This window comes from Vidua chalybeata, chromosome 28, assembly GCF_026979565.1.
Source record: "Vidua chalybeata isolate OUT-0048 chromosome 28, bVidCha1 merged haplotype, whole genome shotgun sequence".
Classification (NCBI taxonomy): domain Eukaryota; kingdom Metazoa; phylum Chordata; class Aves; order Passeriformes; family Viduidae; genus Vidua; species Vidua chalybeata.
In genome coordinates this window covers 257,500-281,772 of record NC_071557.1, presented here as the reverse complement: position 1 = coordinate 281,772, position 24,273 = coordinate 257,500, and the positions used below count along the sequence as shown (strand labels likewise).

At 49.6% G+C, this 24,273-nt stretch overlaps 1 protein-coding gene across 1 annotated transcript in view; it reads right to left on the bottom strand.

Annotated features, from left to right (window-relative positions):
* Positions 1-24,273, bottom strand: part of ZMAT4 (zinc finger matrin-type 4) — a 46,716-nt gene that overhangs the window by 6,527 nt on the left and 15,916 nt on the right. Inside the window, exons 3-5 of the mRNA XM_053966621.1 lie at positions 14,212-14,301; positions 9,728-9,884; positions 4,237-4,464 (exon numbers count right to left, since the gene is read on the bottom strand). Of these exons, the coding sequence (XP_053822596.1) occupies positions 4,237-4,464; positions 9,728-9,884; positions 14,212-14,301 (475 nt within the window). The remainder of the gene's footprint in view (positions 1-4,236; positions 4,465-9,727; positions 9,885-14,211; positions 14,302-24,273) is intronic.

Genomic DNA, 24,273 nt, shown 5'->3' with positions numbered 1-24,273 from the left:
TTTGCACTCTAGACACCAGCTACACCAACAGCCCCACTTTTCTCAAACACTTCATAATATCTCTCACCCAGGAATTTGGCACAGCATGAAAATCATCTTTAAATAATATTCCAAAATCGTTCAGATGAGTGCTTGAAAACAACAAGCCAGGAACTGCAGAGGTATTTAAGTAGTTTCTGTATTTCTGTGTCACGACGTGGCACAGAACAAAAATCAATTTGCAAATGTGCACTTGGATTTTCTCCTCACAGAATTTATTCTTGATGAAGCAGTGATGATTCTACAGTCACGCCCTTTGTCCACTGCTGGCAGCTGCTGCTTCCTTTATTCACCCAGCAGGCATTAGAAGCCTGATGAATCTACCAGAATGCAGGTGAAGGAACGGGACGGGCGGTGCATGGCTGGCGTGGTGTGTCAGCACCCTGCAGCAGACTGAGAACCTGGGCCCCACCAGGATCTCCACATGGCAGAGTGGGACTGGGGAACTAGGAAACAGGTAATACTTTAATTTAAGGTAATAAGGTTCTGCCGCTCAGCCAATTTAGCAGCACGTTAAGAGCAGCCTCAGTGAATCTTAATTACTGGTGTAGGTGGAAACGCCTTCACCAAAGCAGCTCCTAACTGGGGATGATGATTTTCTCCCTCAGCATGTCAAGGCTACTCACAGTGATGAACCAGGGGGAACCCTGCTCCCCCTCCCTGTGTTCTGTGCAGGGAACTCAGTGCTGTTCCCTGATGCAGCTCTTCCCACAGGCTGGAACATGCAGCCCCAGACTGGGCAGATTCCATGGACTGGGATGGACATGGAGAGAGGAAACTAGCCTCAAATGAACAGCAGGATGAGACCACAGGCAATAATCACTTCCACAATATAAAAATTACCACAATTTGACCTCATGGAGCTCATCAAAGCTGCTACTTGGCTGAAACTGGTTTCATAGAACTCCCCAGCCAGTGCTCTGGGGCTGAGCTCAGCCCTCCAGGCCATAAGGTGGTCCCAGCCTGAGCAGTCCATACTGGCAGCTGCTGGGCTCTGGCTGTATTCACATCCCCTTCTGCATCCTCGAGACACATCAGCATTGCCTCCCCTGCAGCGTGACATGCATTCATGTAAAATTGAATGTCCTCCTATCCCCATTAAATAAAATATTAACAAGTCAAGTTATTAATGTCATCCTGCATAAAATGAATTAAAACCCATTCCAGGGGAGTTCTTGTTAAACTGCTTCTTACTAACCACAAGTGACAGCACAGAATGAGAAGTATTTATAAGGCACACAAAGAAATTATGAGCTGAGATGAAAAAGGAAACACAGCTCGTTGCTTGACACTGGTGCATCTGCAGCACCACCAATTTACCTGAGAACACAAAGGCTCCAAGTGACATCATCTCTGTGCCCTCGTCCATGTGCACTGCAGAGGCTGCTGTACTTTATTTTAGGGATTCAGAGCACCTGTTGCAGGGTTTGGCTGGCCCCAGCACCAGGCAGAGCCCCTTACAAACCACCTGCCACTGCAGAGCCCACCTGCCTGGGAGAGGGAAGGGGAGAGCTGGCCATGGGGCACACCAGACATGAGCTACAACTCGTGAGAGGTGACTCGATGGAGGAAACTTGACATTCCTCCTCCCTGTGCCTGGGACAGGCTGGGAGGGCGAGAGCTCCCAGATGGAGCCACATGGCTGCCTCCAGCTGAGCCAGGGCCACTCCGTGCTGCTGAACAGAGCAGAGCCTGGAATTTGGGGCTTGGCACCCACCAGGTTCTGTCTTCCTGTGATCTGTGCCAGGGTGCAGGGGCAGCCAGGGGAGGCAGCTGTGCAGGAAGAAAACTCCCAATTTCTTCCTCTTTCAGGGTATGCTCCCATGCTTCCCTGCCCAGCAGAAGCAGCAGGGATTCCAGGTCAGCCACGCAGCAGGGTGGGTCCCAAAGCAGCTCTGTGCCACGGCTGGAAAGCCTCACAGAGCTGCTCTGAGAGTGGGCTGGACCCTGCACTCCATCCAGCCAAGGAAAAGGGATCTGTGGGCCCTGTGCTGCAGCTTTAACGCAACACAGACTGCAGAAACTCATTTCTCCTTTGTTTTTTTTCCTCTCCTCATTCTTATTTCTGAGAAGAAAATAAGACCTCAAAATTGCAGGATGAGCACTTGGTGAGAAGAATCAATGTTTTTGTTTCCTATAAATATCAATTGTCCAAAAATATATCTCTATTCTTATTTCTCCAAATATACATTCATATTTATCAATAAATATTTTATTACAGCCATTATCAAAACATCAAAGGCTGCTGAAATGTTGTACTTCAACTGACACTGCCTGTTTCAGGCTCACACAATGCATCAAATGTTCATCTCCCACACTAGTCAAAATAGAATTAATATTTAAGCTGTGATGGGAGAAGCCACCGGGGATGCAGAGGAAGGAGATGACTTTGCAATCCAGGGAAAACTGAGGCAGCAAAGGCAGTGTGGAGCAGGGAGAGGGTGGGGATGTTGTCCCCAGCACAGCCATGTCCTGCTGCCACTGTTACCTGCAGGCAGACATGGTGTTACCTGGCAAGGTGAGGCTGTCTGCTCGGGCACAAGCTGGATATCATTGTGTGCTGGCCACTGCACAGACTGCTTTCAGCTCCTGTCAAGATCTGCTCTAATCTTGCAGCTAAATGCATCCGGGAGAGCATCTCTAGATGGACACACATGGACAGATGCTCACGCCCTAGTTAGAAAAACAGGCTCAGGGCTCCCTCCCTGGCTCCCTGGGCCATGCTGTGCAGCACAGGGCACTGCAGGCTGAACCCCTGGAACAGTGCCCAGCCAGAGACCACCCCTGTTCCCTGTACCAGGCACACACACAGCCTGGACACAGCTCTGCTCTCCCCTCTCCTGTCATCTACAGACACTGGCAGGACCACACTGGATCCAGTGCAAACCCCAACCATGCACAGCACCACCATGAAGGTAAAAACCAGCAGCTGATGAGGCTGTGAAGGCCTCCAATTTCAACTCCCCCAGGAGCTAAATTAATAAAACACTTCCCAATTGATTTATTTACAGTTAATGGCATCCTCAGCCACTCCTGAGCTTGGCACAGCCCAAAGTACTGAGCACGTCCATGTTATTGTCCCAGGTTTTATTCCAACATATTTCCAGCAGCGGGCAGTGACTCAGCCAACATGAATCATTGATGGCACCATGAGTCACACTAGGTAGCACAGGAGGATCAAGATAACCATTACAGGGTTTATGGGAGACCAAGAAATACACTGTATACTGTACAGTCATTAGTGGCTAAAGAAAAATTATTTCATTTAGCAAGGAAGAAGACCCAGGTGTATCAAAATGTTATTGCAAAGCCTCACTGGCAAACCAAAGCTCTTGCACATAGCTCTGAATCAAACTTGTCCTTCTTCTCAGCTGAGTCAGGTGCCTGTGTGCACACAGGACTGTAACCCAGACAAAAGGCTCGTGCCTCTGCCATGCCCACACCCCAGAGCAAGCAGGTATTGTCACGATTCAGCCCTGGACTGAATCAAAGTGCACCTCTCCATCACAAGCTCAGGAGGGCCTGGGGATGCTGGGGGGTCCAGCTGCCGAGACCACTGGCCTGGCTGTGGCTCTGCTCTGCCTGAGGATGGCTCCCAGAGGGGTGCAAGCCCAGGCACAGTCCCCACAGGGACCCCACATGTGCCAGAGCCCCTCCCTGTGGGGCCACCACGGATGGACTGACAGACAGGTGAAGAAAGGCTGCTCTCCCTTCAGCAGGAACACAAAAAACTTGTCTTTAACATCCCTGTGGCAAATGCTCAGCTCCTGTTGCTGCTGCTGACCCAGGGCCATCACAGCATTTTACAAACACTAATTAAATCATGGGAGACAGTTGTCCTGCTCTCCATCGGGGAGATGTAGGGAGTGCTCTGCCTCCAGCAACATCCTGTCTGCACTCGTGCATGGGGCTGAGCTGTAACGTGCTCTCCTCTCCCAGGGACAGGCCACAGGTGTGTGCACTAAAGGGAAGGACTATTTTAGGAGGAGGCAAAAGAGATACCTAGAAAACAACTCTGGAACTTTGCTGCTAGAGCTGCAGGCTGGCATTCCGGAGCAGGGGATTTTTGTCCAGAACTGGGAGCCTCATGAAGCAGTAGCAGCACCTCGGGCTCCCCGCACCACTGGGGACTGCAGTGAGCGAGTGTGGCGGGAGCCCGCGGGGAGCAGGTCCCCGCCGGCCGCGTGCGGGCCTCACCTCGCAGCTCCCCCAGGTCCAGGGTCTTCCCCAGCTGCTCCAGGAGGTCGGCCCTGGCCGCGTTCTTCTTGTGCTTCTTGCCGTCGTAGTGCTGCTGTGCCATCATGGGGTTGTTGAACCAGGCCGTGCAGAGCTGGCAGTACCTGTCCGAGTCCCTGCGCTGCGGCGGCGCCGGCACCGCCGGGGCGCCGTCCGTGCGCGCCGGCTTCAGCGGGCCCAGGGCAGCTTCTGCAAAAGGCAAGGGCCACACGTCAGCTCTGCTGGGCTCGCGCTGCCCGAGGAACGCCACACCCCGAGGCAGATCCCACAGCAGGCACGGGGAATAATTAGCTGCAGCTACAGGGTCCCGGTGGATATTTCGGATGGCGCTGCTTGGAAAGCTACCATTTCTCATTAAAGAAAGCATCATGAAAGGACAGCCCAGGACTGCTCCTCAGCTTCCTGCGTTTCACTAACTGGGAAGGAGGATGCTCTCAGTGCAATTACACGTCTTATCACTGTTCTGACTAAATTTGCTAAACTTATCCTGCTTGAATTGCTACTCCCAGGAAAAATCGTCAGTGGAGAATAAATACACCATGAAGAGCCATCTCCTTCTCAGGATGGAGAGACATATTTATCATTATCTCAGGATTCTTATTTTTCAATTTATTTGGTCTCAGAAAGAACGGGAAAGCCATAGTCATTGCAAACTGTCACAAATGAAAAAAAATACTCAGTAGTCAGTCCCATCCTTCAAAGATCTCACATTGTGAATTGTCAGGTACCAGCAACACATGACCTTAATTTAATTCTGTTTTCCTTCAGATTCATCAAAAGCCCATCCAGGAACACAAATATGACCCCTATATAACCCCAAAGAAAAGTGAGTGATTAGTCTTTATATAATGGAATGCACTTTGCTCAACAGAGTTTCCCAACTTCGTACAATACAAGTCACAAACCCATGGAAAAAAGAGTCTGAAGTAAAATAAAGTTTAGGTAACACTGGGATACAAAAATATACAATGACTAGCACTTAATTATCACACTTCATTCAAAAATTCCCTTTTATGTGGCTTTCCTTTTCCTTTCTTTTCCAGATGAAATGTCTGCTCTTTAAATAATTAACAACCTGCTCTCTCCATGGTACTGGAATAGGCACATTTGGAGGTGTGTGGTGGCTGTCTTTGATCAGGAGATGATCCAGCTGAGCCCTGGTGAGCCCACAGGGCAGCAAATGCCAAACCCACCTCAGCATCTGACACCAGGAACAGCAACACAGGGATATATTTAGACATATAATTATGCCTGGAGCTCACTGTGATTGACTCCTTGGCTTGAGAAAGTTAATATTGCTATAAATCTTCTGCTGACCTGCTCAGTAAGGGACACCCTTCTAGGAAATTCTATCTTACATATAACATTACTTACAACCTTATCAATTTCCAGGGGCTTATAACCTTCTATTGTTTTTGATGATGACTGCCAAGGTATCAGAGTTCCAGCAGTGATGACGCTGCCTCTGAAGAGCTGCTCCAGGCAGGGCCAGGCAGGGTCTAGCTGGATTTTGCTCCTAAAAAAAAGTCTTTTCTATGGTTCCAGCAGGAGAGACACAGCCCAGCCCCTCCAAGGTGCATGCAGCAGAACTGCCAGTGTGAGCAAAGAGCAAAGCCAGCGCCCAGCACAGTCATTAGGAAGAAAATTATGGAACTGCAGTATTTCCTGCTCAAACTGGGATTACACAGACTTTGCACGTGCTTGACTCATGAAAAGCAAGCACAGCTTGCTTCTTGCAAACGTGTTCCTGCACTCCCCAGGGAGCCTCCCTGCAGGAAGGGGTCCATGCCCAGAGCCCAGTGATGCCACACGGACTTGGAACAGCCCTGGTGAGGCCAGGGGGACCCAGCCCTCTGCAGCACCCCTGGACAGGGCTGAGTCCAGGGAGCCGGACTGAGCTGCAGAGAAGTTTGGAGCATCATAAACAACCAGCAATTCCGGCAGCCCAGGAGCTCTGTGACAGATCTGACTTGCTGTTCCACAAGCCCCAGGCTATAAAGTTAAATCTATCCAATCTTTTGGCCAGCGTTCTCCTTGTTTCTGTGCACGCTGCTGCCGGAGGGGGACCAGGCAAGCTGAAGCTCAGGGAGCTGGTGATGTCCACAGGAGTTACATCTCCTGCTCCCTAAGGAAACCTGACAGAAGCAGCTCTGCTCTCAGCCCCTGGCTGCGCCTCTGAGCCCTTCTCCCTGAGGCTGGGGGCTTGTGCTCCCCCAAATGCCATGCAGGAGGGAGGTGCCAGGGGGACTGGCACTCCTGCTGCAGGGGATGGCACCCATGCCCACCCCAGCCCTGCTCCCAGCCCACATCCACACCTGGTTCCCATGGGACCATGGGCTACAGCTCCACAGCAGAGATCCCCTGCCTGCATCACATGGGGGCTGCCACAGGCAAGGTTTTCCTCTTAGAACTCACAGTACAAGATATTTTCTTTAAAGTCACATTCCTCAGGTCCCACTGACAACCCCCACCAGTCCTAAGGTGTGCTGAGCCCAGCCTGGCAATTAATGCAAGCATCCCAAGTCTACCAAATTCTCCCAAAGAGAAATCGATGAAAGTTGACTTCTCCACAAATGTGTATTTATCATTTTGATATGCACTACATAACTGCTACAGAACAGAAAATGCCATCATTCCCTGAGCAGCGACATGAAAATTAATAATAAACACTCACGAAACGTCAAAAGTTAAAAATGTTTCTCCATCTAAAACACAAACATAAAAGCTGCGAGTTTGACTATTTCAAGTATTTCAAAATGCTAAATAGCTCATGACAGTCTGCCTTACGTTCCCTTTCGCTGTGGGAGGGAAGTGAGAAAGTCTTACTTTGCTGCAAGAGGCAAAATACAAAGTTAGAAACACTTTAGCACTCCGGCAATGAACTAATGTTTGACTTCTTTCTCACATCCAAAGCTTTTTATTCCAAGCTGGATTTAAACAGCACCCAACTTCTTCCATTGGCACACTCCAGAAACTCAGCATGAGGACAAGAAAGTAAGTGAGCCACAACAAGGAGGCACTGGGAAACTCGTTTTGTTCCAGAAGAAATTCCAAAAATCTAGGACTAAGACTGCAGCCACTGCTGGACAGATCCTAGCACCCAAACCAAAAAGCCATTTACTCAGTCCCTTTTGATGGCCCAAAGCCAGGTCCATTGCCACTTTTCTGGAATGATGCCTGCAGGTCCTTGCACTTGGATTGATGAAGACAGCAGCTATTTCCCCCACAATCCTTTGGTTTGTAACTCGTGGTGATGATGGGATGCAAGCTGACAGAGGATGTCGGAAATGATGAGAGGAATTCATCTGCAATAGTGCTGACATGAAGGCTCTGAGGGCTACAGCCTTGTACAGCAGAGCAACAGGAAAGATCACAAGTGTTTCGCTGTCATGATGAGACATGGTTTTTATGAGAAACCCGACTGTTGGGCCACTTCTTCTCCTGAAAGCACCGGCAGAGAACGGGACATCTGTGTTCCATCTGGATGGTAACTGTGAAGGAGAACACAGATCTCCGTAAGGGCTCTAAGAATAGATGTGATTTTCTTTGGGACTGATGAGACAGAAACCCCAGAATACCAAGCAGCAGAATCTCCTCCCCAGGAGCATCCAGCATGCTCAGGGCTGTGCTTGGTTGGCTCTCAGGACTCATGAGCAGTGGAGTCTCTGAAGCTCTCTCTGAGAGACTTAATGCTCCCTTAGTGCCAGCCACAGAGGATTGGGACAAAAATCCAGTGAAAACTGCTGGGTGACTGTAGGAAGCCCAGAAAAATGCTGTGTCCAAAGGGTGTGTTTCTGAGAACTCCTGGAGAGCAAGGAGGTGCTTATTAATGTATTCCTGAGCTCAGCTTCATCTTCCAGATCAAGTGCCTGTAAGAGCTGATGAGTCCTTGAGTTGCTCCTTCCTAGTGATTAGGATGGCTGAAGAGCCCATTACTCCAGAGCACGCAGCATGGCTCACTCAGAGCCTTCTGAGGCTGATCCAGATGATGAAAAAGTGAAACAAGAACCACAGTGCAAGGCTGCAGCTCTTAGCAAGCCCTGCCTTGGCCAGGCCCTGGGGCTGAAGGGTGAATCCAAGTTGTCAGCGTAACACAGGAGTCAGTCCAGGCACTGTTCCAGCACTCCTGTGAACATCAGCTCCCCTGGACCTCACCGGGAGCACCAGGGCTTGTGGCAGGTCCTTTGGTGCCAGGGGAGGAGCTGCTGGCAGGCTGCACAGGAGGATGGGGCTCAAGCAAGCCCTGCACAAATAAACACCAAGCCTGAGTCCCTGCTGCTCTGTGCCCTTGGAGGTGTGTGCCAGCTGCAGGGAACAGCCCGAGGAGCCCACAGGAGCGAGGTGTGAATGACCCTGGCAGCTCAGTGACAGCCTTCCTCCTGGCTGGCCCAGGGGTGCAGTGCCTTCGCCTCCACAGGACACACTGGTGCCCCAGCATGGCCAGTTAAACGAGCAAACCACCACCTAACACAATCCCCACCTTCCTTCAGGCAAAGGGGCCAACAGCTCCCAAGCCCATCCCGGCAAAGGACAAATCATACTCAAATCATACATATCAGCATCTACAGTCTGTGAAGTTAAAAAGGCAACAAAACCACACACACAGAGTGCCAACCCCCGTTATCTCATCACATCTAGGATTTACATGCTAGGCAGGGTCCAGTACACACAGCTCCATTTGAATTTTGTGCTGAAGGAAGTGCCACTGGCAGCAATTCTGGGTCACATCTGTCTGCAGGACCTCAGCCCAGCAATCCTTCCTGGAGAAAGGGGAGTGCTTTGTTCAAGCATTTTCTGCTTCCACAACCACAGAGGATTTTTTTTTTTTTCACAGATTATTAGTGGTTTTCAGCGACTTTATGGTTAAGCAAACAATAAGATGGTTAAATTGTCCAATTTCAACATTTGACTTTTTAAATGTGAAAGTTAATAGGCTGCATTACTAGAATCACTGTGGAGGAAAGCACAGAACCCATCTGGGCAAAAATCAAGAGACAATCAATCCAAGGGTTTTTAAAGCCTGGCTTTCCCTCTGTGGTAAGAGCAGATGATGCACTGTACTGTACAGTAACACCAAAGGTTTATTAAACATATTAGCCGAGCTGATAATTAAACTGCTGATAATTAAAGCCAGGCTTGGCTATCTGCACCCAGTGGACACATTGTCCTCCACTGAGAAAACACTTTGGAATTGTGGAACCAGAGATAGGGCTCTGGCACCAGGGCCAGCCCCAGCTGATAAACCCCTAATCTACACAAACAAAGCAGAGAGTAATGAGCATCAGGAGTTTGTGAAGGTTGTTATGACAGCAACACAAATGAATAGCTGCTTGTGCCAGCCTCCACGCTCAGCTTTCCATGTTGTTCCCGTTTTCTGCCTGAGCCAGCCCCTTGGCCAAGCCCTGTGAGCCCACACCCCTCTGCACCAGCCCCCCTCTGCCCTGGCTCCTACCTGTGGCCTTCAGTGCTGGTTGCTCCCCTAGCAACAGTTTTAACCTTTTGGCGTGGATTTTCCCTTGGTAATGCGATTCTGCCACCACTGCTGAGGTAAAGGACATGTTACATAGTGTGCAGCATTTGTTCTTATCCACTGAGTCACCATCACTGCCCTGGGTGGAGACAAAAACACAGACAAAACAGAGAGGTATAAGCACAGTCACAGAGAGAGAGGAGAAGAACAGGAGGGAGGAATAACAATCTAGGCTGTTATGCCAAGGGGTTTCCCTTCCTCATCTCTCCCAGCCTTGCTCCTGCCTCGTGCCAGCCGTGTCCAGCCTGGCGACACCAGCACTCCACTCTGGTCTGCACTGGGAGTTCAGCCCAGCCCTGTGGAGCTCCTGGCACACCCCGAGCCTCCCTTCCCTCAGCCTCTACTCCTCCTCTCTGCCTGAGGGAGTCACACAGACCCAGAGCTTTCCCTGCCACCCCACACCGGTGCTTCCTCCTGATGCACTTTTTCAAAAGACCCCGAAACATCTGGGGGGACACAACTGGGGAGGACACAACCCACTCTGCAGGTGGGAGAAATAAATGAACTGTCTGAAATCACACAGGTCCCTCCAGCAGGACCCAACAGCAGCCTTGGGTGAACCCAGCACAGAGTGGACACCTGACCCACCACTGAAGGTCATTTTCCCCCCCCAAAAAAACCCAATTTTAGAAAAATGACCGGTTTTCATCACTTTTTTTGTTGTTGATAACTGTAAATCAAACCTTAGGGAGGAATCTCAAGAGGTGATTAGTACTGTTCTGAGTGTAATTTGCACTTCTTTTAAATAGCTTTCTCTCAAGATATTTTATGCCTTCAAAGGGAAATCACTTGAAAGTTAAGAGCAGAGCAGAAAATTTCCAGTATCTATTGATCATCAGTGGCAACATATAAAGAGCTTCCAACAGAGCTCGTTTGAAAAGCTGATACACTTCGGTGTTAATGCACCAGGGTCTCTTCCTCTGCCAGGGCTGCTCTTCGGTGACATTTTTTCCCATTTCAACCTACTTCCTCAGCTAGACTGCAATTAAAAACAAAAAATTCAAACCCCCTCAAAGAGTCCTCCAGTACCTCATGCAGAGCTCAGGGTCCCATTTACACTGACCCACAGTTCACTGTGCAGCTCACCTGGGCAAGTACCTCGATGTGTGGGTAGGACCTCAGCCACCAGCAGGAGAGGGGTGTCCCCAATCCCCTGGTGGGCCTGCGAGCCCCTGTGCACATGCATGGCAGATCTCTGCTCCCCAACAGCCAGTTTTATACACCAAGTATAAATACACACGATGTATTTGGGCTGTGCTGTTAAGCATTTACCCAGGTCTGGATCATCCCTTAGCAGCATCACCTCCCTTCCTTCCCTCCTCCACCAACCCAACCCCTGCACAGAGGCAGAGGTGCTCCAGGCTGATCCAGCCCTGAAGGGTAATTATGCCTTCTCATTTGTCAGGGGCTGTTTTACCTGAAACCAAAGAGGCTGGGGGAAGCCGATCCGGGTGCGTTTGACACGCTGACAGGCTTGTGCAGGTGCTGCAGTCGCACGGCTGCTCCCCCAGGATGCCCCAGCTGGGCCACAGGGGGCAGGTGGCTGCACCCTGGGGATGCTCTGCACCCGTGTGCACCCACCCATCCCTCGTGCACCACAGCCCACTCCCGGGGCTGAAAAGTGAACAGGCACTGACAGCTCCGCCGAGCGGCTCTAAATCCACCCCAGCTCCTCAACCCCTGCTGCCAAGGAATCCTTCTACATTTCGTTTCTGCAGCTTTCTCCACCCGATCCCCCCTTGAAAACCTTCACTACAAGGTGAAGGCAGCACAGAAGCCACTGCCTTCATACAAACTGAAGCACAACAGAACACATCACTGGAGCTGCAGCAGCCATCTCCCAACACTGACATCCCCACTCTTCCCCCGCTCCGCAGCTCTACCGAGCCAGCCTCGTTTATAGGGCTTCTTTTTGTAATATTAGAAACTTCACTCTCGTATATCCAACAGAATTAACTTCAGTTATTTGGCTGCCTGTTAACAGGCTGCATAATCTTCACACAGGCCAGGCACTTGCAGTCCTTTGCTGGATGATCTGTAAGCAATCCACAGGAAAAGTAAGGATTTTTATTCCACAGATACAAATCTGCTGTCTTCATTTCCCAAGTTTTACTAAGAAGAAAAGATTATGCAAACCCTAGAACACAGCAGCATAAACCGCAACATTAAAGTGCAGCTAAGTAACTTTTAATATTTGAATTAATTTTCGGTGCATGAAGGTGCTGCTGTTAAAGAGCTGCTTTCTGTGCTGCTCCATAGGAAATTCAGGCCATTTCCGTTCTGGAGCCTGTTTTTGTCATGGTACCAGCAAAAAGCAAGTACCAGTTCATGAAAGGTCAAGATATGAGGGTTTTCCCTTCCTCCACACCAAATCAAACCAATAATGAAGAGCACAACAGCTGAGTTATCCATGGGAAGACTACTTGTATAGTCCTCGCCTCACAGAAAGGTCAGGAAGCAAATGCTGTTTCCAATCCCACTGCACTGAGTATCCACAGCTGCAGCCACCTCTCCCTCCTGAAGGACACCAGAAGAACAAGGTGTTAGTTCTGTGGTCAGCAGAACACAAACCCAATGGCATTCAGCCATGTAACAGTTTTGATGAAAAAAAGGCTAATATTCCCCTTTTAGCTGCAGCTACTTCTACACAAATTTAATTGGTTCTCACTGATTGTTTCTAATACTCATTAAAGTCGCTGTGCCATGGCCTGAGTGACACTGCTAGGATTGGGCACTGCACGAGCACATGAGCTCATTGTGCAGCATTAGAGACGTCCTGAATAGTTCTGTTCTCTCTAAATGCAAAGGCTTCTGTAATATCTGATCAGCAACAGGCCTACTCTGAGCTATAAATGTTGGCAGATTTTCCCTGCTATATTTTTACAACACAAATAATTTTAGCATTTAGGTCTGGCCTAGCCTAGCATTCACCTAGAACATGAGGACGCGTTAATCCACCCCCACTAGGGCTGCCCTTGGCAAAAGCATCAGCAAACACAGAATTACATTCCTTCTCCACATTGCCTTTCACAAAAGCAGTGGGAAATAGTTCAACTTTGACTTATTTGAGGTCTGATTGTTTCTCTGTCCTCCACATCCCATCTGAGGTGCCCATGCAGTATGTGGCTCCTTTGTTAGACATCATCAAACCCCTCAGGGGACCCTGTTCCCCATCTGTATGCACCTGTCCATTGCACCACTCTGTCATTAGTAACTCAATAAAATCACTGCAAGGTCCTGCTGTGGAAGGGCAGATTGCATCTGCAACTGGCTTGTGTGCAACAGGAAAGTTCACTAGTGTTTCAATTACTACATCAGATCAGAAAGATTACTACTTTCAAATTCCTTGGGCAAAACTTGAGTGCTTCTCCCTTTAATTACAAGATATCACACAGAATATCAATAGCACCCAGCCCCAGTCACACTGAACTGGTTTGGATGCTGTGTGCTGGGAACCTCTCACGTACCCTAGAACGTGGGAAGGAGCCAAATGAATAATTCCCCATGAAGCCATCTCTTAAAAATTCAGCCTCCTTCTGTCTATTGCCTGACAAATGGCTGTGAGCTGGTCCAATTCCTCACCCTCGTTTGTTTATTAGAACACAGCTGAGGAAGCCAATGGCCAATCTTTAAACCGGCAGACTGAGAGCAAACGTGAGCGAGGAGCCTTTGGAAAAAGCACATCAACTCCCAGGACAAGGAGTCCCCAGAGCCCTGGGGAGGTGACACTGCTCTTGCTCCCTGCAGGGGTTTTCAGCCGTGACACTGCAGTGGCACTGCTGGCATCCCCTGGTGTCCTGCTAGCAGGAGGGCGTGGCACTGCACGGCAGGTGAACCCACAGGTGTACCTACAGCAGCTCTGCACCTGGCACCAGGTGTACCTACACACCTCCACAGCCACCACTGCCACCAGACACCGTCCAGGTGTGAGTCCTCCCACCTGCCCAGTGACCCTCACCCTGACAGTGGTGTCACGTGCTGGAAGTGGGGTGAAGGGGTCTGGAGGTGACCCCAGTGCTGCTCCACTGCCAGCAGCACCCCAGAGTGGCCGTCCCCCCACGCCTGGAGGCACGAGCCTCCCGCAGGCATTGTCCCTGTCACCTGCCCCAGCTGCTCACCAGCAGACTCAGCCTGGGTCTGGAAGAAATGGAACAAGCCCTGAGTATTTGCTATCAGCATATTTTTTCCTATGAAAGAACATTCAAATAACTAAAAACGCAATTACTGTTGCTGATGCGCATAATAATTTTTGTGTAGTTTATCGAAACTTATTTCCAGTTACTTTGCATTTCAGCTAATCTAAATGTTACCTCTGGGCACCTGATCATCTGTGGCTGCAAGGGAGAGAATGTTGTAGCCCAGAGTCAGTGATGCACAAAGCAAACAGGGACTGGGGCTATACCCACATTTTCTGAGCGGAGCTTTTTGGCCGGGCAGCCTCCGTCGATGGGGTGAAGCATGTAGTAGAGGCGGACTTTGCTGGCATGCTTGCGACTCTGGAATGCAAAAAGAAAAGAACTGAAGTTACAAGGAGCAAGAGGCTCTGTTGCTGTGCTCACTACACCAAACCATAGTCAGATTTCACGTCCCCTTGACACACATATCCACCGCTGGAGGAGAAAAGGGGGAGGGATCCAGGTGAGGAGCATTTGCACTTCTCAGAATTTTCACAGAGCTCTGCACCCAGCTGAAATGAGCTGTGGGAAGAAACCTGCCATTAGCAGAAGAAATGGTCCAGCCTGGCCCCTCTCCAAGTCCTGCTGCCTGTAGGCCCTCCAAGACACAGCAGGGACCAGACAGCGAGGGAAGGAGAGCATTTGTTACTAGAGCATTTCCATGGGGGGCAGATTGAAAGATGGGGGTTACTGAGCTTCAGCCAGAGACACAACAGCATCCTGACGTGTCAGAGGCACACACACAGACCAAATCCACAGCTCCTACGCTTCTAGAATGATAAAACATTAGAGGGGCAAAAAATCTCCCATGAGGGAGACACAAGCAGGTTTCACCCTGCCTTTGTCACAGCTGGAGCTCACGGGCAGGGGCGGGTCAGAAGAGACAGGAGATCCCCTGGTGACCCCAGCAGCAGAAGCCAAAGCAAATCCTTGGGACTGGCAAGACTTAAAGGAAGATTTTAAAGCTTCTACAGCAGGAGCACAGACATAAACCTTCAAAATCCTGACTTACATCAGGTCTTGTCTTCCACCAGATGCAGGGGGGAAAAGCCGGCAGCCACAAAATAACTGCACCCAGCATATGGGTAGGAGACACAAGGGGAGCTGTTACCATGTAAATGTTTCCTTTGAATCACCCTTTCCAACTGCCCCAGAGAACAACAGCACCGTAATGTTATCATTTCAGATCACAGAGCTGCAATTTAAAAATATTAAATTACCATTAGCATGTTCTGGAACATTCTTTTTCCTGTGGTATAAACTTGGAGCTAAATTTGCAAGGAGCTATATTTGTATTCGCATGCAGAAATGTGACTATGCAATATTTTTTTCCACAGAGCAAATTAGTCAAGATAAATAATGTCAAATATCTGTCCCCAGCTTGTCTTCCTGCTGCATTTAGCAAATGTGACCTTCCATGGTCAGAGTGAAGTGCAGGAAACCCCAAAGCTCCAGTTATCAGATGAGCAACCCAGACAGCGACTGCGTAATTAGAAAATGACAAAATAGTTGTTTGAAATGCACAGGACAGAGGTGCAACGCCACTGCTGGTGCTTGGCTGCAGTCCCAACTTCCTGCCTGAAGTGATGCTGTGTGCTTGCACCACACAGGGCCAGTCAAACACACTGAGAAGGCAATGTGGCCAGAGTTTCTCAGCTGAATCTCTTGCCTGAGCACTGACATCCCGCAGAGCAGTCAGCCTCCCTCGAGTCATCCTCCCCATAGTCACGAGGCTCTTCCCTCGGTTGACTTCACCCAGCACGTCACGATGCCCACACACACACACAGCCACAGCCTGCTCAGTTTAGAGGGCAAAAAATTTGGGAGGGGTTGCTGGGTGTGTGTAAGCTGCAAAGATGTCAGGAGGAATCATTTTTATGATTCTGCTCCATGGCACTCAGCTGGACCATAAATGGTGCCCAGATGTCGGCGTTAAAAGGCAGCAAAGCTTCAGCCTTCTGTAAAACACCTCTCACCTTTCTTGGCGCATTTGTTTGGATTTGTGAAAGCCAAGGTAGAGAAATGACTTATGTTTAGCATAATTTAAAACTACACAGCTCCTTATGCAACCTTATTATCTTATGATCATAAAAGTGGAGCTTAAAATCATCCCTGGCCTCCGCGTGTATGTGGTGAGCATCTCCTTCCCTCTGCAGAGCAGAGGAAGCACAGCCCATTTGTCATCCATTTTATCTCTGGCATTTTCTACATTTACATGTGTATTTATCATCCCAACACCCCAGCAGGAGCACGGCAGGAGCACAGTGATTATTCTGAGTGTGCTGCTTGCAAACAGCACTGTGGGTTATCCTCTCCCTGCTGAAAACCTGCAGCTTCAAGGCACAAGGAGGGTAAGTGCCAGACACATGGGGGGGGCCAAAGGAAGAACCACAAACAGGAGCCAGAAAACTGGGATAAACTGGGATTAGGGCACCTCCAGCTCCCATTTCGACCCATCTCACCACATGCACAAGCTTTAGGAAAGACAAAACCTTGCCACATCTGTAAATCCACAGTGCAGAATGAGCACGCTGCCTTGTGGAGGCACCTCCAACAGCCACCACAACCTCATTTTGGGTGCAATAAGGGTGTTTCTGTGCCCGTGAATACTCCTTTTATAGCTGTACAAAGTGTTACACCAAAGGCATTTTCATTTCCCTGTCTCTGGTGGGAACAGTACCTTTTAAAGGCACTAAGTCTGGTTTAATACTGCAGGCTTGAAAACCAGCCCTGACTATGCAGGGAGCTCAGAGTCTGTTTTCATACAGCTGCTGCAGAGTTCTGCATTGCAAGCTCATTTGCTACTGTTAAGGCTCATCAATAAAAGTAAATAAATGGATTATTTCTATCTCTATCAAATCTACCCTAGTACAAAAGATCATGGCAGAGACAGCAAAGTTCTGGCAATTCAACACTAAAACATAAAAGGGCAGAGCAGAGCTAAATTGTGCTATGAAATGCAATTTGATTTTGCATAAATTGGGTTTTGCAGCACACTGTGCCTGGAGCAGGCAGCGAGGTCCCTGCAGGAGCAGCAGCTGCTGGGAGCCGCGGCCGGTTTGGGACGCGCAGCCCCGTTCCCCATTTGATGGAGGGGCTTCTCATCCCTTCTCTGTGGATGGACCAGCGGCTCTGGGGAGGATTCACCCATCTCCCTTCACAGGCCAGAAGCTGCCAGCTGAGGCATTATAGCCCGGGGGTCGCCAGGCTACACAGCCACACACAGCTCTTCCCTTCTGCCTTTGCCCAGGGGTCTGGAGAGGAGTCCCCTCACCAGCTGCAGGAGCTCAGCACCCACCATGGCCCTGGAACTGCTCCCACTTTACACCACGATTCAAGCTGATCCAGCAGTCTAAAACACTTCACTTGTGAGGGCACTCTTCCTGTCTCCTGTCATCAGGTTCAAATCAACTATCTCTGCAGCTTCCCTCAGGCTGTGCTAGCATATAATCTCATTTCCCTATTCCCCATATATCCCTTCATCAATCCTTGCTCTCTCCTGTGCTGGCAGCTTTATGGTTTTGGGCAGTTTAGCTTTCCTCTCCTGCTCCTCTTTCTCTGTGACCTCTTCTCTAGCCAAAGGCCAGGGACCCCCACCCTGGGGAGCACACGCTGCACCAAACACCAGCAGAGACACAGTGCAAGATGAAGGAAGGAACTGTGGCAGCCCAAACGGCTGCAGCTTCTCTTAGGTTGCATTAAATTATTTTTCAGAAGGCCATTTGTTGGGTTTTAATCCTTTTAGCATACACTGTGTTGATTTTTTTTTTTGTGCTGGCAGTTTCTTAATTAAATTGCCACGCAACACGCAGTCACATGATTATACCAATTTTATTATCTGTATTGGCCCTACTTGTAATCTCATCAAAAGAGAGGAAGTTATTTTGGCTGGCCCAGTTGTCCAAATCTTGTACAGAAAGCCAGTTCCATGGTGCTGCAGCCCCTTTCCCGAGCATGCTGTGCCCAGGAGCTGTGCCAAGCCGGACGGCTCCGGCTGCCCGCTCGGGACCCCCGGCACTGCCATGCCTGGCCCTGTGCTTGCTTCCTCCTGGAAACTTCCTCCTCTTTCCCACGCCCACAGGGTCAGCAGTGACAGTGCACAGCATGTGGCCAGCACACTCCAAGCACCCACTTGTGAATTACTGGACCTGCTGACCTAAACTACATCATTCTGGAATTTGTAATCGCTGCCTAACAACCTTCCAAGTTTCTACTGGAATGGAACCAATCTATTTCTTCCTCTATGATATAACAACATCCTCTGCGTTTTTTAAATAGACAGGAGAAGTATTTTCAGCAAATGCCTTCCCTTTTCTGCCTCTACTACCCACACAACAAACATTGTCAAGATCCCTGTGGTTCGCTGCAGAGCTGAACTCCCCGGCTGTTATTCCAGACACTGCTGGATGCCAATGTCCTTTTTCTCCCTTTGTAATTTTTGAAAAGCCTCATTTATAATTTATGGTCATTTCTATCAACTTCCCCTTTTCCTCCATGAGTTAATTTTTTAAAAAGTGTCTACTCGTGCTTTTGCCTTCCTGGGCACACAGAAATGTGTCTGCAATTCCCAAGTGCTCAGCTGAATTTGCACCCCCATCAAACTGGCTGCTCCAAAGCAAAGGGAGGCACATTACTGGTTTGGACATTGATTTGTTTACACATTAAGGCAACTACTGAGGATCTATTCAGCCAAACAACCTCTAGCTCCACTTCCTTATATCTGCTTATTCCATATATCATTCCTCCTGGATGGCCAAGCTGACTCCAAGTGGGGATCCTGAGCATGAATTTTCTGTCTCAGGAATCACCATTTCAGCTGTGATCTTTACCTTTACTGCTTCCTATATTGGTTTTGACTGTAGTCAAAGTATCTCTTGTCCAACACACTGCAGGGTACCCTGTGGAGAGGAAATAACTCTCCTTAGAGGCTGGTGCCAGAGCAGCATGGCAGGAGCAGCTGGGCTCAGCACCTGGCTCACACGGTGCTGCCACCCACAGACCTGTCCCCCACACCCAGGGCCACCACGGGCACCTGCTCCTCCCTAAACCCACTGCAAGTCCCTCCTTACATCGCCCTCTCACATTCCTTCTGCAGGTGGATCTTACATCTACACTAATGCAACCATGCCTTTACTTCTCTGTTGCTATTATGGGATTCTTCCAGGCAATGTACCTCCCTGAGCAACCTGATTGAGCTGAAGGCTCTTGGCAGAGGTTGGACTAGACCTTTAAAGGTCCCTTCCAACCCAACCCATTCCAGTATTCTGTAAACATGCCAAGGGAAAGGGGATGCAGGGACAGAGTGAGCAGGCTGGGAACTTCTGAAATGTGCTCCACGCAGCAAGCGAAATTCTTGCTGCTCACCTGCAGCTCCAGTCCCTCGTCTCGAGCCACGCTGCTCTTGGGGGCTGACGTTCGACGCGTGGGTGGACTTCACCGCTGGCACAGCCCCCCATCCCAGCACCAGCAGGCAACAGGAGAGTTAACACAAACACAAGTCTGCCGTGCACACAAGCTGCCCAGCACCAGCCCCAGAGCAGCAGCAGCAGCGCTGCTGTTCCCGTTCCATCCCCACCGTGCAGAACGAGTCCCCGCGGCAGCGCGTCAGTGCCAGTCACTCGCGAGCGCCCGACAGCCCCGAGCGCACGGGGGCGGCTCTGTCACAACACACCACGAGAGCTGCAGACTGCTTCCAAACACCCAGAGCCCCAGTCCAAACACGGCTTGGGAGTTTAAATATTGAAGACAGGCGGGAGTGAATACCTGGAACAAAGAGGTGCCCTCCTGTGCAGCAGGATCAGCAAGGAAGGGCACGAGCTGCAGGAGCTTGTCTTGCAGGGACACCGGCCAGGGTGAGCCAGTGCAACCTTTCTTTGCTTTCATTCCATGTAGCTTTAATGTGACATCCCTTATGCCTCTCCACTGCTGCTAACCCTGGGGTCCCATTTTCCCAGTGTGTTTTACTGCTGCTCTGAAGGACCTTTTAACTTCAGCTATTTTTAGACAGCAATAGGCCTCTGTGCAGAGGTACCTGGGAAGGGAGCTGTGCACAGGGCTTCATTTGCTCTGCTGTCGCTGCTGTTTAGCAATAGATTTTGACACTGGGAGTGCATTAAAAATAATGCTCAGCCATTAATGTTGACAACAGAGCAGTAACACAGAGCCTTGTAAAGTCCCATCCCATCTCCACTGGCTGCCAGAGCCCACCGTCACGCAGCAGCTGCTGCCGCCCTGTGTGCAGAGAGGAAGCACGAGCCTTGTGCCCAAAAACCCTGGCACCCACCTATCTCCCTCATACGCGATGGGTGGCCACGTTTTCCTCAACATATTTTAACTGGGGCTGTTACCACGACACAAACTGCCAAGGAATATCCGCAGCAGGCCTGCATGTGCACACAAAAAAGAACAGAGCAGCACCTTTGTCATCTCTGCAACACAAATATGTCCTCTTTAGCTTTTTCTCCTCAAGCCAAGGCTCTTCTGTCCAACACCAGCACGATCTGCAGGATAACAGTAATGTTTGATCAGCCACCAAAACCTGTAATCACCACAGCAGATTCCAGCAGTGGTGGGGAAGGACATGGCAACAAGGGGTAGGGTGTCCCCTCCTCCTTCATCCTCTGAAGGATTTACATGTCACTGCCAAACATGTCATGCCAAAGCAAGACAACATGGCAGGTGAGCAGCAACACTGGCAGAACATACAACAGAGATCATGGCCAGCAAATGTCACATTCCCTTCCATAATCACTGACATCAGCAGAACCTGACACACAACAGCCCTGTGCAGCCTTTATCTTCAGCTAAAGCACATCCTTTCCACTCCTCCATCCTGGAAATGCTTGCAGCATCTCACACAGGGAGCTGGGAGTAGAAACATAACATTCCAGCTCCTTGCTTTCTAGCACAGCATTTATTTTGTTAAATAGAGTATGTGCTCTTGCAGCACATTAATATTTCAGACACAGGATTGCCCTTCTGAGCACACACATCTTGATCCTTAAGGCACTAATGTGCCAATAGTAAACAATGTTTATTATTCCCTCAGACAAGCCATTGCTGCATGCTGTTTCCAGCCAAGGACAGCCCAACTGGAAGCAGATTAACCCCAGCACCACTCCAGCCCGTGCAGACAAGGAGCATTGATGAGGCTGTCGATATCGCTCGCCTGCTTCGCTCCAGAGACAGAGTGAGAAATTCCACAGCGCTCAGCTCGGAGAGGAGCCAAAGGGCACGCCACTTGATTTGTTCTCCCTGGTTTCTTCTGCATTTGAATTTTAATACACTTTGCCTCTGCCCTCCCCTGCTGCTCCACCACAAGCATTCAAGCAGCATTCCCTCATCCCGTAAGGTGAGCTGACACTTGCACAGGCCCCTCCTGGGCTGCTCTTCCTCCAGACCTGGCATCTTCCTTCATTTTAACTGGAAAAATAAAGTACTCTCTGAACACCTAAAGCAATAAAGATTATGGAGAAAATGGAGAAGAGCATTACAGCAGCTTGAGGAGCAAATGTGGTGATGAATGTGCAGCTCAGGGTGAAATCTGAGAGCAACTTTGTATATGAGGCAATTTTCCTGCAGGATTTTCAAGGGGAAACATGAAAATAAATGGTAACATCTTCCTAATGGCTGTGAACATTTCTACATAGAGATGAGGACTCAGAGCTAACTAAAAAAGCTTAGCTCTCTTTGTTTTAGCTTTTTAATTTACAGAGCAGCTCACCAAAGTGATTAATACAACCTCTCTCAAAGACAGAGCTGGAAGAAGTGTTAAATTACAGGTAATCCAGAGGGAGTCCAGCACCAAAGAGGCTTCTGCTCCACAGGAAGGAAAGATGCAGAGATACAGAAAAGAAAAAAACTCATTTCTGCGGCACAGACTTTCAATGGCATTGCAGCAAGCGCAGCTCATTGCCGCCCCTTGGACCACAGTGGAACACGAGGTGTGAAACACCCTCAGGTGTGAAACGCCCTCCCGAACTGGCCATCACCCCGTGCCTGGCCACCTCCTGCCCGGCACAGCCAGCCACCACCTGCAGCACATGGATTCTTCACCAAACAGCCCCCTTGTTCCCTTCTGCTCCTCCCAGGGAGGAAAGGGGAGCCAGGGTAGCTCAGGGACACTTGGCACAGCACAGCAGCACAGCGAGTGCCACCCAGGGATTGTCTCGGCATCCGTACTTCGCTGCTTTGTTCCAGAAACAGAGGTGGGAAGAGAGTTTTCTGATACTTCAGGGGACAAATTAAGACAGTAGTTTGCTTTAAGAATTAAACTATGCAAATGCACACTCTTTCGGGCACCCACACCAAGCAGCAAGATTTGCCTCCTCTCTCTCTCTCTGTGCAGAAGCTGCCCAGCATCACCCCTGGCACCGCAGCGTGCACCGGGCTCGTTAAGGCATCTCCTCATTTGGGAACGTCACTGCAATCAACATCCCCAGACTCAGCTCTGTCCTGGGGTGAACCCTCGAGAGCAGGGCAGGACCTGGCACTTTCACCAGGATGGGAAGGAGAGCCAGGGTGCATCAGACACATCAGACAAAGCCAGAAACACAGTTGCATGAAGCACATGTAATAAAGGCAGTATTTGCTGTATGTCAAGCTGGAAGCACAAAGTGCTGCAAACACTCTGATCCTTTTGTCATTTTTCCACTACACTTGCCCTTGGAAATAATATCACTTAATACCGCGTGACTGACATAAAATCATTTTTTATTCCTGGCAAAGTAGCACAGAAGAAAAGTTATTGGTTGGTGATTTGGAGAAGGAGATGAGACAGCGATTGGAACTGAATTCCTGTTTGGCAAGATAAAAACGTCCCCCTTTCATAGGCTGCTTCCCTCTATTTTCTTACAGAGAAATGTCTTATTTTGCATGCACAGAGAGGCAAGATTCCAGTCTCTGGCACAAGGGCTGCAGAGCTCCCTTGACTGCGCTAGTGAGGCAGTGGATCAATTCCCTTTCTCTCCAGGCTCACTCAGGAAGGATAAGGGCTCTGCTGACCAAAACAAACCCAGATGGAGCCCTGGCACCCAGCATCCCCGGCTGCACCACCACCAAGGGTCCTCAGCACCCATGGGTAGCCAGGGTGGTGACCCCCAGGGCTCCTGGAAATGGATTTGCAGAAAATTCAGTCTTCTGAAGTTGATATTTCCCCTATGAAAATAATCAGTTTTTAACTATACAGCATTTTCTAAAAGTAAGAAGAAAAAAAAAAAAAAGAAAGGTGTGAAAATTGTGACCAGCTACTTTATAATTAGAAAGAAACAGTGAATTTTACACTCCTGCTATTAACTAATGGCCTGCAGCAAGGGCTGGCAGCCTCAGGCAGGATGGAGCCCCCAACTCCACCTCCCCAGAAAACCTCAGGGCAGGCTCTCAGCCTCTCATGTGCCCGTGGGCTCTTGGGACCAGGGTGCCAGAAGGTTACTACGAGAATGAGCATCACACTCCGGAGTGGTGACCAGAACAGACGCCCCAAGGGGACACTGCTCCCTGTGGAGAGCAGCAAAGTGTGGCACAGCCACAGGGCAGAGGCACTCCCAGCCTCTGGGCCACCGGAGGGGATCCTAACTAGTCTTTAGAGCTCACTCACTCCAAGCCTCTGCTCTGTGTTATGCAACCCACCAGCAAGGTTTGGGAATGACATTATTGTGCCAAACATCTACAGCGTCTGCTGGGATTTCACAGCGGATGACAAACGAGCACAACACCTCGCACTAAAATATACAACAGAAAACGGTGTTGTTTTCCACATTTCAAAAACATCTGCTATGAATTAATGATTCAGCTCATACCTACAATGACAGGCGCAGAGGAGACGAGATTGGCTGAGCACCCTGTGGCTCACCAGGCGCTGCTCCTGTCTCTGCAGCAATGCTCCTGCCTCCTGCAGGCAAAATTTGGCATCTGCGGTGCCCAGCATCAAGATCTGGAAGGTGTCCCTAAAACTGCAGCCTTCAACTTCACAGAGTTGCCAGGGATCTCTGCTGCACACAGAGGGCAGCCAGAGGAACAGTTACAGAAGAGCTCCTAAGAAATTCACCAAAACAGACATGTAAAGTGCCCTACAAGCAAACGTACATTCTTGTTCCCATTGTTAATTAATGCAGCACAGCATCCTCAGATCATGTACATTAAGCTTCCTGCACATTCTCCACTGGCCACACAATTGTCTCCCTCGTATATCAACTGCAAAACACTCGAGTCAAGCAAACGCTTGGGGTAACTTCATCTTCCAGGTCCCTGTGCACAAACTCTGCATCTGTTGGAACTCTGCAGACACTGGAGTCT